The sequence below is a fragment of the Jaculus jaculus genome, chromosome 13 (genome assembly GCF_020740685.1).
Source record: "Jaculus jaculus isolate mJacJac1 chromosome 13, mJacJac1.mat.Y.cur, whole genome shotgun sequence".
Taxonomy (NCBI): Eukaryota; Metazoa; Chordata; class Mammalia; order Rodentia; family Dipodidae; genus Jaculus; species Jaculus jaculus.
In genome coordinates this window covers 88,597,163-88,610,658 of record NC_059114.1, presented here as the reverse complement: position 1 = coordinate 88,610,658, position 13,496 = coordinate 88,597,163, and the positions used below count along the sequence as shown (strand labels likewise).

The following is a 13,496-nucleotide window of genomic DNA, read 5'->3' as shown; positions in this document are numbered from 1 at the left end:
ATTTTTTTCTCAGGAGTCTATACTGTTCTGAAACAGAAATGAAGCTCTTTTCCTTCCTACCTGTTGCACAGCCTGCGTGTCCACTGTACCAACACGAACATGAGGCACACACTAGAGCCTCTGAGAAAGTGCTGGGAGGCCAGTCCTGGCGCCTGTGGGGGTAACGAAAGCCCCTATCACGGCTCACGGAGGACCAGTGGCTTACTGCACGCACAGCCATGGGCCCGCCTGCCTCAGCAGCAGGTGCTAGGATGGCAAGGAACCTGCTAGTCCATAACTGATAGCTGTCATGTCTGCCCTCATCAGGTTCAGTCTTGTCATTAGAACCGCGGCTTCCTTCTCATTCCAAACAGGAAGTTAAGCTATGCAATCTGCACGACTTCCTACACATTTGTCATTTAAGTCCTGCCATTGCACTTTTGTCTTGACCCTGGAGTTGTCATTTGTGTCCATTAGAGGGCAGTGCTGAACAGAGGAAGGATCTCACACCATGCTGGTCTCCCATGACAGAGGATCGTATTTGCCCTTTCCTTCAAGCCTTGTTCCTAGAACCAGAGTCACAGCACATAGCTGACAGCCACCGATACAGTCCCTTGATTTGATAACTGATCTGTGATTCTAAATTGAAGGGTTCCATAAGTATTCCCTTACAATGTTTTTTACAAAAGTACTGATGCAGGATCCCCGGTCAGTGTGGGACATCTATCTAAAGAAGCAGAGCCTCCTGGGAGACTGATTGGGATATGAGCTGGCTCTCCTAAGTGTCTGCCGTTATCTTAAGTACTCGGAAGTTTGTGCAATATTTGACTTGCTTTTGTATTTGTGAGAAATATGATTTCATCTGGTATTTTTATATTTCTGCTTGAAGGAGCCATTGACAAAATAGTCCATTATAATCTGTGTATCTGGTTCATAACAGCTTTTAAAATTATACTTCCTCTTGGCTTAATTTTTAAAAAAATACTTTGTTTTGTTTTCCCCCAGCTCTAACCGGCAATGTGTATCCTTCCTTTATGTTTTCATATTGTACATTGCTTCCAATTTCCATGGACTTGCTAATTAGGGATTGTTTCTTTTTTAGTTGAGGAATATATAAAATATACTGTATAATTTTTTCCTGTTGTTTTTTGAGGTACAGTTTCACTTTAACCTAGGCTGACCTGGAATTCACTGTGTAGTCTCAGGGTGGTCTTGAACTCATTGCGATCGTCCTACCTCTGCCTCCCGAGTGCTGGGGTTAAAGGCGTGCACCACCACTCCTGGCCGATTACTGTATAATTTTTAAAAGTCTCTCTAGCCCTTCATGGTGATCTTACAGGTGGGGGCTAGAGCCGTAGTGTTACTTACGTGCCTCCAGATCATGTTCAAATTTAAAGTATTTCACACCTGTCTTCTGTGTGGCTTTGGTCTCATTCCCAGAGGCACAAACCATGAGGTGCGTCCATTCTTCAGGGTGCAGCCACTGATGGGCATGTGGTGACACTTCCTAGGAGACTGGCTCCTGCAGCTTCCCTTCTGCCCTGCAGCCAGCTGGCCCCACCTAAGGACTCCCTCGCTGTGTGTCCTTGTGATTTAACAAAGACAAATGGAGTGCTAGTTAACAGGCTTTGGAAGAGCTACAGCCGTGCCACTGCGGGCATGTGGGTGGCCAGCACGGCTGCTCACCATGAAGCTTTGTGTGGGTACCCTCAAACACTCGGTCCTCACGACTGCTCCCCGTGAAGCTTTGTGTAGGTACCCTCAAACACTCAGTCCTCACGACTGTTCCCCGTGAAGCTTTGTGTGGGTACCCTCAAACACTCAGTCCTCACGACTGCTCCCGGTGAAGCTTTGTGTAGGTACCCTCAAACACTCAGTCCTCACGACTGCTCCCCGTGAAGCTTTGTGTGGGTACCCTCAAACACTCAGTCCTCACGACTGCTCCCCGTGAAGCTTTGTGTAGGTACCCTCAAACACTCAGTCCTCACAATGCTCACCGTGAAGCTTTGTGTAGGCTCAAACACTCGGTCCTCACGACTGCTCCCCGTGAAGCTTTGTGTAGGTCCCTCAAACACTCAGTCCTCACGACTGCTCACTGTGAAGCCTTGTGTAGGTCCTTCACTCACTCAGTCCTCACGGCTGCTCACCGTGAAGCTTTGTGTGGGTCCCTCACTCACTTAGTCCTCACGGCCGCCACCACTGAGTAGGGTGGGGAGCTGGAGCTCGGAAGGTTAAGAACTCGTCCCCAAGCATGCATCAGATCTTGTCTGTGTGCAGAGGAGCTGGCAAGAAAGGGGTTGAAGCGAGACTGTTCTGAGCCATCATCAGCAGAACCGGGGGACAAAAATCCCGCTCTGACAGAATGCAGATGCATCCAGTAAGCGAGTGTGACGCCAGGTGACCCATCAGAATGCTGATGTGACAGCAAGGGTTCAGAGCGAGCCACAGTCATGAGTCTCGTGGCTTTGGACTGAGCACCCAATGCCTTGGCCGCCGCCCACCCTTTCCCCACCTCCGGCCTATGGCGCTGTCCATTCCAAAGGCTCTGTGCAGAGGCGCAGCCGTCTTACCCAGGGGAGCGCCCTGTCCCCAGCACTTGCTGCTCCCTCCGTGGGGCAGTTAAGATGGGGGGGCTGTTTCTTGCCGCGGGGCACTGCAGGCGGCCTGTCTGCTTGGCCGTGTCCACAGAGCTGGGGCTGAGCTGCGGAGTTCGCCCCCCTCCTCTCCCACCCAAGGTCGTTTTGCTCCTGTGTGTGGGCGCTGCTGTTGTATGTGTGTCCTCAAAAGCCACGTGTGGAAACGTCACCCACAGTGGAGTAGTGCAGTGGCTCACTCTGGAGGACTTCTGGGAGCCATCAGGTCATGACGACTTGACCGTGCCTTGCACAAGAGGTCTTAGGGAGCATCCTCGAGCCCCTTTGTGCTGTGGGGACTTAGCGAAGGCACCATTTGTTGCCTCGAGACACTGTGTTTACTGGAACTTTAACCTTAGACTTACCAGCTTACATTTATTTACATGATAAGCAGCAATACATTTTTGCTGCTTATAAATTGCCCGGCCTCAGGTATTTTGTTATCATAGCCCAATGTACAGTACACGTTGACCTTTCACTACTTTAATAGCATACAGTAAAAGTATGTTAAATGTTTAATATTTTAGCTAAATATTTTTAAAGATACCACCTCCTGGATTTTTTTGCCCCTCTCCATCAGAGACAAAGTGATGTAAGGTAAATATTTTGTTAGATACTGTTGGTGTTCTGTGACTCCTCAAGTGTAAGAACCAATGAACTGCTGTGTCCTCGTGCTGAAGTAGAAAACACCAGATAGAACTGTCACTTTGCTTGTTCTTTTTTTTTTTTTTCTTTCATGTAGTGGATTCCAACTGACCAGAACTTTTAAATAATTAAATTCATGTAACACTTAGCTTTTGCAACATTTTAGTTCACAGAGTAAATTAACCCTCTACACTAGGATGGAGGCATGTCAATCTTTTGGTTTCTTAGGTTTTACTCATGTGCTTTGAGTGTCCTAAAGAAAGAGAAATAACTAATTACACAGTTAATTTAGTGACCCCAGTTACAAAGCTTTGAACTTCACAAAACACTAATGGATTCTCTGCAGCCTACAAACCACCTCTCACATAGACACAGTGAGTTTGGGCAATGAGACTTAATTTAGTATTATTTATGTAAGGTTTCTACATAGCATGATTTACACTTGTAATGAAAGAGCTGATTAAAGTCCTGGTGGAGAAGCTGAGATAAGATGAAATTATCAAGTGTTCTAAATTAGTGTCCAAGTATTTATTTTCTGTTTTGACTATTTCCTACAAGCTTTAACAACAGAATGTGTCAGTATTAGATAGTCCTAAACACTGAACAAGGCAGAGCACTCATTTTCATGGCCTTTGGTGTGCTTCATTGCAGGTGCTGGACTGGATCGAGAACCACGGAGAAGCCTTTCTGAGCAAGCATACGGGCGTGGGGAAATCACTGCATCGGGCCAGAGCTTTGCAGAAACGCCACGAAGATTTTGAGGAAGTAGCCCAGGTAAAACAGCGGGGCTCTCTCCTAACAGCTGCTGTGAGAAGCTCTGGGTTCTGGCTTTAAGCACATCAGAGACAGCTTGCTTTTGCTGGCTGCGTTTGCGATGGTCCGATGGGTCCTCACTCTAAGAGCGAGGCTGCGGGATCAAGTGTGTTGGTGTCTCCCTTGCCGTGACGTTGGTGCCGGCCGCGTGCTCGTCCTCCTGGCGCCTCCATCGTTACGGGCCCAGCATTCACCCTGCCTTGCTGCCATTTCCGTTAAGACTGTGTGCTTGGGAAACAGGAAATTAATTTTTAAGCTATTCATTCTGAGAATCTCTCTCTTTAACAAGTAACTTAAAGCCAGGAGTAGTGGTGCACATCTTTAATCACAGCACGTGGAAGGCAGAAGTAGGAGGATTGCCATGAAGGTGAGGCCAACCTGAGACTACATAGTGAATTCCTGGTCAGCCTGGGCTGGAGCAAGACCCTCTCTCAAAAAACCAAGAAGCAGGGAGAATGTCACATGTAACTTAACAAGTGGGGTGTTCAGAGCACAGGATCTGTGTAGCTTGAGCATTGGCTGTGTTGCGGTCAAGAAGTGTGACTGACTTATCCAAGCAAATATTACCTAACCAAGACATAGAGCGCTTGCCTAGCATGCCAAGGCTCTAGGCTCAAACCGCAGAACTGCCAAGAGCAATAATTAGAAAAAAGCATTCAATAAGAATAGTATATGAGCCTGGTGTAACTCAACGTCCACGAGAACAGGGCTTGGTTTTTTTCACATCTATGGCACTAGCAGCTAGAATAGTGTCTGTACACCTAAATGTTCAGCAAATAATTTTGGGGTGAATTAACTAAATGAATGAAAAAGAAGTATGTGGAAAAAATTCTATCAACAATGGGCAAAGAAATCGGTACGCTTATAGATTAAAGGATTGATCATTTAAGCAGGAGATGAAATTAAGAGGTAGTTAAAAGCAGACAGACATGAAACACCAACTCATTCTTCCATGAAGGGTAGAAAGGTGCTCTGAGGAGGCATGTGCTTGTCCTAGGTTCCTCTAGGAGGATGGCTGGAGGCATGTGTTCTAGACAATTCAGTCAGTCATGTTAGCACTTTTGAAAGTGCAGTGATAGAAAGCATCACTTCCAAGTAAGTTTCCAGGGAAAAATACAGAAAGCAGGTGAGTCAAAATCCTGGAAAATGTATCTAACAAAAGCAAAAGAACTGAGAGCAACATACTCATGGTAGAAGTCACAAAATACAGTGTAGTAATTGGTACAAAATAGCCAGTAATTGTAAGATCTGAAAGTTGCATGTTAAGAGACAGATTCTCAGATTGAATATATTAAAAACTACGCCAAATCTTCTTTTTTCAATGGGAAAACATAAAACATAAATACCAGGAAGGAAGTTTGAAAGTGTATAAGGTATCAGGAAAAGATCCACCAGGAAAACACTCACTATGAGAAAACTGTTGTGCGACTGCTACTGTGAGACAAAGCAGACGGCAGCAGACGAGCCTCAGCAGAGCAGGAGCGTGGCGCCAGCCCCAGTCCCAGCACCAGGGAGTGAACCGCTGCGTTGGAGGCCATCCTCGGGCTGTAGAGTGAGTCCCTGGTCATACTGGACCCCGTCTTGGAAAAACAAGAAACACAGAAAAACACAATCTTATTAGAAATGAAGTGGGACTTTATTATTAAGGCAAGAGGGTAGTGTGCATCTCAAAAAACATGTACTCTCAACATCTATAAAGCAAACAGAACTGAGCATGGGTACGTGAGTTGATACGTGGTACCTGACGAGTGAAGGTTCAAGTGTGAGCTAATTAGAGAACTGACAGACAGGTGCCATGGCAGGATAGTGAGTGAATGCCACCCAAGGCCCCTGCTATGAAAATGCCTTTTTTTTTTTTTAAAGCTGGGTGTGGTGGCACACACCTTTAATCCCAGCACTCTGGAGGCAGAGGTAGGAGGGTCACCATGAGTTCAAGTTCACCCTGAGACTACATAGTGAATTCCAGGTCAGCCTGAGCTAGAGTGAGACCCTACTTCAAAAAAAAATGCCTTTTAAAATTTATTTTTATTCATTTGCAAACAGAGAGAGAGAAGAGAGGGAAAAGCAGAGAGAGAGAGAATGAGAATGAAAGGGTACACAAGAACCTCTGGCTGCTGCAAATGAACTCCACATGCATGCGCCACTGTGTGCACCTGGCTTTATGTGAATGCTCGGGAATCAGGCAAGTGCCTTAACCACAGAGCCATCTCTCTAGCCCTGAAAATGCCTTTTAAAAGTTACTTCCTTTACTTGGCTTTGTATAGAAAGAAAAAGTGACAGTGTCAGCCTTTGGCAGGAAGTAAGAGGAGAGACTGTGCCTCAGCCTTGCCGCATGCGATGTGGCGTGGAGTTCTGTGTCCACATTCCTTGTGGTCTTTCTGCCTTTATTTCTCGGTAGATTCTTTGCCACTTCCTGGTAGTAGAAGAAATGTGGAAAACATGCTCTTCTCTCCTCTTTCATCTCAAGAAGTGTGGCATTTGCTGCCAGTGGGCTCTGGATGTTTCCAGGTTCTTGGAGCCTTATTCAAAGAATTGGAGAAAGGTTTGTACATGTAGTGAAGCCACAAGAAACTTTATTCAGAACAGTGATCGTTTGCCATACATTACGAAGAGGGTCAGTGGGCACACTAGTGGAGACTACTCAAGGCCCAGGGCGTGGCCCGGGCTTTTCGGTGTAGGGTGATGAGGAGAGGGTAGGCTGGCGCTGGGGCAGGGTTTGCGTGGCCGGCGGTTTGGCTGACAGCTTTGGGCTCTGTAGCACTTTCTCTAGCTCACATGTTCTTTCCTGCAATGCGTCTGAGTTTAACCGGGTATATGTCCAGTCACGCATAGGCACAAGATAGTAAGTTGTGGTTCTTCTCTAAAAGTTCACTTAGTAGACACAGTTTGCTTTACTGCACATACCCAGGCTGGGTGGCCCTCTTCTGTCCCAATGCTGACCTACCTAAGAACATATTTGAATAGCCACTGAGCACATGTAATGGTTGCTTAAGGAAGGAGAAACCAATTAATTCCATTGTTAAAAGTGGGGTGTCCGGGCTGGAGAGATGGCTTAGTGGTTAAGCACTTGCCTGTGAAGCCTAAGGACCCTGGTTCGAGGCTCGGTTCCCCAGGTCCCACGTTAGCCAGATGCACAAGGGGGCGCACGCGTCTGGAGTTCGTTTGCAGTGGCTGGAAGCCCTGGCGCGCCCATTCTCTCTCTTTCCCTCTATGTGTCTTTCTCTCTATGTCTGTCGCTCTCAAATAAATAAATAAAAAATGAACCAAAAAAAAAAAAAAGTGGGGTGTCCACCTGCAGGTGGGAGTCTCCGGTTCTCGACGGGCTGGTAGGAGTGTTGTCTGAGACTAGGGTGTGTTTACTGCCCAAGCCAGGCAGTGTCCCCTGAGCTTGTCCTGTGTGCTTACTGCCTCACAGTTGCGGGGCCTTGAGGAAGAACGTAAGACTTGCCCTACGTGAGCACAACCTTTAGGCATCAAAGACTCAGAAAAGGCAGAGCAGCAAATAGCCAAGCGCCCCAAGTCCCGGCTCCCACTTCCCGGAGTGCGTCTATTCCTGCGCTCAAACTGGCTCCCCTGCCTCTGCCTGCCCAGACATTTTCCTGTCGGAAGGGCCAAGCTCTACTGAACGTCTCTTGTGTCTTTCACCACATTTGACCTCTCTTTCTGTAGTCCTGGGGTTCTGCCCATCCTGTTTTAGGAAATGTCACCTGTGGCTAACCTCACCCTGCTAAAAAGCAAGGCAGATATCAGAGTTCCCTGCAGAAGTTCTCAGGACAGCACGAATGGGAAAACTTTCTTTTTAGGAAATGAATGTTCTTGGCTTCAGCTGTCAGGGGCAAGCAAAGGGTGCAGTGGCACGTGTGCTCGGAATGCCTTTCCACCCCACCCCTGGCTAGGAACAGGGCAGGTGCCTGGCGGCTCCTTCTGCCACCACCTCAGGTCCGTCCTTGCTCGTCTCCCTGGGATTCCAAGGTGCCTAACCCTGCTTCCCAAACTGAAAGTGTTTCAGCGCAAATCTGAACCGTGTGAAGGGAAACCTTAATATGCCCGCTGCTGCTCAGGTTGCAGATGCCGACTCACTTTCCCTCTTGTCACCAGTGACCATGTGTCAGCTGCTCCATCAGGACAACAGGTGGCTATAGGCCTAGTCCCCTGAACACTGCAGCTCGTGGCAAGGGGCCTCTCTGTGGCAGTACTTGACATCTAAGCCGGGCCTGCAATGCTCAGAATTGGGCGTGGGCAAAGCCGGCACATGGTCAGGAGGCCCCGCGGCATGCCAGGCCGGAGAGCCGCGTGCAGTGAGCAGCGTCCTCTCTTCAGGCCTCTCCCTGTGGGTGTGTACTCTCCGCTTCAGCATGAGGCTGTACCTGTTTTCACATCGCCTCACATCTCACCTTGTCCTCTCCAGTCCCACTGCAGTGCCTGGCCCTTCAGGGATGGCCTCCGCCCCGGCATCCTGGGCACCTCCTCCCAGCTCTTCCTGTGCGCCCCTCTCAGAAAGCACTGTCTGCTCCTGCAGCACCTCCTCCGCTTCTGCTCATGCGCCAGCCCTAGGCCTAGACAAGCACTTCACCGTGGCCTTGCTACAGTAGGTGCTGGGTACCCAGGAACGGCCTGCTGCCTACTTACCCTGTTCCTCCCCTTGCCTCTGAGAGCCGTGTCCCACCTCCAGGCCTCCTCTGATGGGAGCCTGTGTGCTGATGCGCTTGGAGAAGTCACGGGCGCCGTGCAGGAGAAGGGGTCTTGACGGCACTCGTGGTTGCCCTGCCTCCCTCTGAGAGCCGGTAGCTTCGGTCTTGTTCCAGAACAGGGAGGCTGAGGCAGGCCTGGAACCACCTCTCCTTGGCCTTCCCAGCCTCCCCTGCTTCTGTTGAAATAAGCTACAGATGAAATGCTGTTGGTGTCTACATTCATATTTTAGATTTACACATTCTTGGAGGCAGAACAAGCTGGTTCTTTTTCCAAATCACCCATTTTTATGTGTGTGCGCGCATGCGTGCGGGCCCACGTGCAGGGTTCTTTCTGCTGCACTGAAACAACTCCCATCCAGCTTCCCATGGTGGCTGGGAAACTGAACCAAGCTTTCGCAGGCTAAGTGCCTTTAACACTGAGCATCTCCTCAGCATCTAATTGTGCTTCTAAAAATAGACAGCACAGGAAGGAAATGCAGTCACAAAGGTAAAAACAAAGCTTGCTGTTTCAGTAAATTTCAGTTACACTCATAATACTGGTTGATTTGTTTCTCAGGGACAGGGTGTGTTTTGAAGATTTCTTTGTGAAAATTATTGCTAAATTGGTTTGGGTTAAAGCTCTTAAATTAGCAGTTTTTTTAATACAATCTTTTCTCATAGTGAGCTTCTTAAATTACTGAGTTGTAGCCTGATGAGGTGGCGTAAGAGTCAAAAAGGAGGTAGTGAAAATCTCTGGTTTGAATTCACCGAAAATGTGCCTAAATATAGATTTATTGTGTAAAACAGTCCCAGTGTTCTGGGAAGGAGGAACCCCAAAAGAAACCTCCTGTTTCCTTGGTGGAAGCAAGTCACGGGGCCCAGCCTGCCTTGTGCAGCCCTGGCACAGGAGCCCCGGGCTTGATGTTTGCTCCAGACACTGGCCACCTCGGGAAGCGCTGGATCCCTTTTACTTGCCTCTCGCAGATCCAAGAACTTATGAGTTCCCGATGATCTTTTGCTTTGCGCACTGCTTGTGAGTAGACCCATGCTGCTGAGTGTGCCTCGCTGGATGCTCAGTGGTGTGTGGTGGGCACAACCTCAGTGCCTTTGGTTCAGTGGTATGTATAGAAAGCTAAAACCGCTTTCCTTGGCAGTCTTGGCAAGTGACTGCCGGAAAGGCAGAGGCTCTTTGACAGTCATCATTTGCTTTCTAAGCAGTTGTCTGGGTCAGTGTTCCCATAGAGGTCGCAAACACTTTGACTGCCCCGATCACACTAGCATGGTGACGAAGCTGGTTTTAAGAACAGAGCTGTCTTGGCTGTTGTTACAAAATGAGGCATGGCATCTTTCCTCAGGTCCCACGGCAAGCCGCCCTGCTCCTTGCTGCTTATATATCCCCTGGGGTCATATCACTGTGCAAGACATAAGGGGCCTCGAAGGTGTTCTCCACAAAGCTGTTTTATTTCTTTGTAACTTATTTTTACCTTAATTTTATAACTTATTTATTTATAACTTACTGTGTGTTCATATAATTATAATCATTTGGAAAACCACAGACCTTAACTTCTTCCTAGGTTTTCAGAAGGTAGGTAGGTGTCTCCACTGGGCTCATTCATCCTTGTTAGAAGAATACTGTATGTAGGCCATGTGGACAAACACAGTGCTTTCACATTTTTTTTTTTGTTGTTGTTTTGCTTCCACATTTTTAGTATGCCTTAAATTCCTGCACATAATACAATTGGCTGACATTTTAATAAAGTTCATTTTGAAGTCCTTTATAGTAAATCAGTAGAGGAAAATTCAGGTCAAATTGTTTTCAGATTCCCACAGGGCTGGGGCAGTGGGGGAGTGCTTGCCCGGCGTGCGTTCTGGGTTAGATCAGCACCACCAAAAGAAAAAGGAAAAAGGAAAGAATTTTCCTTAGATTAGTAAGTATCGACTAGCTGTCAAATCTTCAAGATTGTTTTTCCCCCTTATTAAGTTTCCTAAAACCTAATAATAAATATGACTTCTGCTTTCTGGTTGTATAACCATCAACAAATTAATCTTTCTGATTCTCTCTTACCTAGCTTTGAAATGACACTATCCTCTTACCAAGTTGCTTACAAGACTGTGTTAATTAATTAAAAAGGTCGGTGGCCGCAGGTGCTCAGAGTCCCACGTCCTTGCCCCAGAACGTCTAGACATCCTGATTATGAAGCTGTGTGAGCAGCTAACTGCTGCCTGTATGAGCAGCTAACTGCTGCCTGTGTGAGCAGCTAACTGCCGCCGCAGTGTCCTGACAGTTTGTAGTGCTCCAGGTGACGTCATTCACTGACCTGCCTACCCGGCTGAGCTTCCAGCCCCCACAATAGTGACTGGTTCTGCCTTACGTTCTCCTCAAATGGGGTGTTCCAGGACTGCTGTTTGTGGTCTTAATTCACTCATACCGTAGCTCAGGCTGGAGCTGGCACCTACGGGGCCTGTGCATGTGGGTTAGGTGGCAGCAGCGAACTTACTTCCCATGCAGTGTTTTTCCTTCCCAGATGAAAAGTGACTGTGGAGTTTATGTACCTTTTAAGTGGTGGTTCAGGTGACCTTAGTGTGGATTCCTCTGTCTCTGTGCTGACCCTGCTTTTCACAGTCCTGTAGACTGCCTCGGAGGTTTGCTGTTCCCACAGACGGAACGAGTAGAATTGGAGTATTCAGACCTCTCAGTGCTTGTTTCCACCTTTCCTGTCTGTCCTGACGCTGGGAAAACTTCCTTCTCATTGACCGTATCACTGTTATCTGCAGCCTCTGGCCGTCCTGGTGAGCTGAAGCGGGAGTGTGCATTGCCCTGCTCCCCACCCGAGTCCAGGGACAGTGCGGGCTGCTTGTCAGGAGAGAGGAACCAGTCTGGGCTCCACAGCCTGCTCCGTCTGTTATCTCATTCACCCGGGGAGCCGGAGGGGGTGGCCCAGAGAGACGGCCTCAGGCACCAGGAAGAATGCCAGCTCCTTTAGCCCACCTCAAACCCACTCTTGGTTGCCTGGCCACGACTGATTGAGCTGTCCCAGCTCAGTAACGGGCTCGGCAAATTGCTTCATCCTCCTCGCCTCACTTTTCCCACATGGGAAGCGGGAGCGAAATGGTGTCACTGTCAAAAGCCAACACTGGTGGTCGGACGGTTGGTATTACCACCAGGGGGAAATCTCTGTTCTACCGCCGGTGCATGTGCTGTTAGAAGGGCCTGGCCAGGCTTTCGCAGTTGCAGGTGCCGGCGGCCCACGCCAGGCTGTGCCGAGGAGACAAGCCCTCGGCTGTGGTGACTGTCATGTTCCTCTGAGTGTCCTGCTTCGTTCAAAATTGCGCTGGTCCTTAGCTTGCTCATGCTTGGTGTGTCTGCCTGCTGGCACGGAGGTGTGCAGGCTTCCGACATTCAGCCTGGCCTTACCGGGGAGGCGCTGTCAAGCGGGGGCTCGCAGGGCCAGCTCAGAGGCGAACAGCTCACAGCTGCGGGGCCGTCAGGAAGGGAACCAGACGCCTCTCCTCCGAAACCGAAGCACGTGCTCGCAGTGCTTGTTTGCACCGCAAGCTACACTGGCCTCCCCACTCGGCACGGAGCCCCGTTGTCCCCGTGACACTGACAAAAGGCCCAACACATCCTGACAACAGGAAAAGGTGAACATGGACATGCATGCCCATAATCCCAGCACCTGGAGGCCGAGGGGAGAGAGTCACTGTGGGATAGAGGTAATCCTGCTATATTGTGAGCTCCAACCCAGCCTGGGCTGCAGAGTTAAGGCTGCCTAAAAATAAATAACAAAAGGGAATACAAGTAGAGAAAGACCTTGAGGGTACCTTAGAAACCTTCAAGACTAGGCCTCCTAAAACAGGCCCATGGTCCTTCAGGCTGCAGTTTCTCAGGGTACTCTGATGAACAGAATTCCTGTTGGCCTGGCTTTCTGGCAAAGTGCTCTGTGGCCACACAAGTTGAGCACAGGTACAGCTCATGTGGCTGCAGACGTGGAGCACCTGTGTGGCTCATGTGACAGCAGACCCTGGCACCCACATAGGGCTGGCTCTGTAGGCACACAGAATATCAGTCACAGGGTCGGCATAGCTTCTGTAGATATTCCCGAGGAAGACCTGGAATCCAAGGCCAAGTTCACCAGAGTCGGCGGCCCATGTAGAGAACACTAAATGGAGTTACTAGTGGAGCTGTGGCAGATACCCCTGAAAATTCAGATGACTTCCCAGGGCAGCTGGTGTCATTAGCATGCAGCCCAGGCAGCAGCCACATAGGTGACAACCAGAAAAGCAGTGTGGCTCCTGCCTTGGGAGCGCCTCTCCTGCTAGGCCTGAACAAGGTGCTAGAACACGTGCCCTGCTGGGCTTGGGTTGGCCCTGCATTCCCTCATAGTGCCCATTTCCCTTTGCTTTGAAATAGGAATGTTCACCTGGGCATACTCCACAGTCAGCCCTTAGGAGGAGGAGCCTTTGATGCCTCCATGCTCACAGTTGCAATCAAGGAGTTTTTCCTGAGTCTCGATGCTAATGTTGGAATGACTAACACTTTGGAATAGGGGCAGTGAATGATGGTGTGACATTTAGGGGCCAGGGACAGCACTGGTTTGGTGAGGTTTTAATGTGTCTTCTCTAAAGGCTCACATGTTATATAATTTAATCCCTAGCATGAAGTCATAAGAGAGTTGAAGTTAATCTCACTGGTGTCTAGAGTGCAGCTTTTCAGAAGTGATTAGGACCAGATAAAATAATAGGGAAGCCTCCAAGA

General features: G+C 48.8%; 1 protein-coding gene across 3 annotated transcripts in view; it reads left to right on the top strand.

The window, feature by feature from the left end:
- Positions 1–13,496, top strand: part of Trio (trio Rho guanine nucleotide exchange factor) — a 353,577-nt gene that overhangs the window by 186,483 nt on the left and 153,598 nt on the right. For all 3 annotated transcript variants that reach the window (XM_045132004.1, XM_045132006.1, XM_045132005.1), the window contains exon 10: positions 3,909–4,031. In XM_045132004.1, the coding sequence (XP_044987939.1) occupies positions 3,909–4,031 (123 nt within the window). The remainder of the gene's footprint in view (positions 1–3,908; positions 4,032–13,496) is intronic.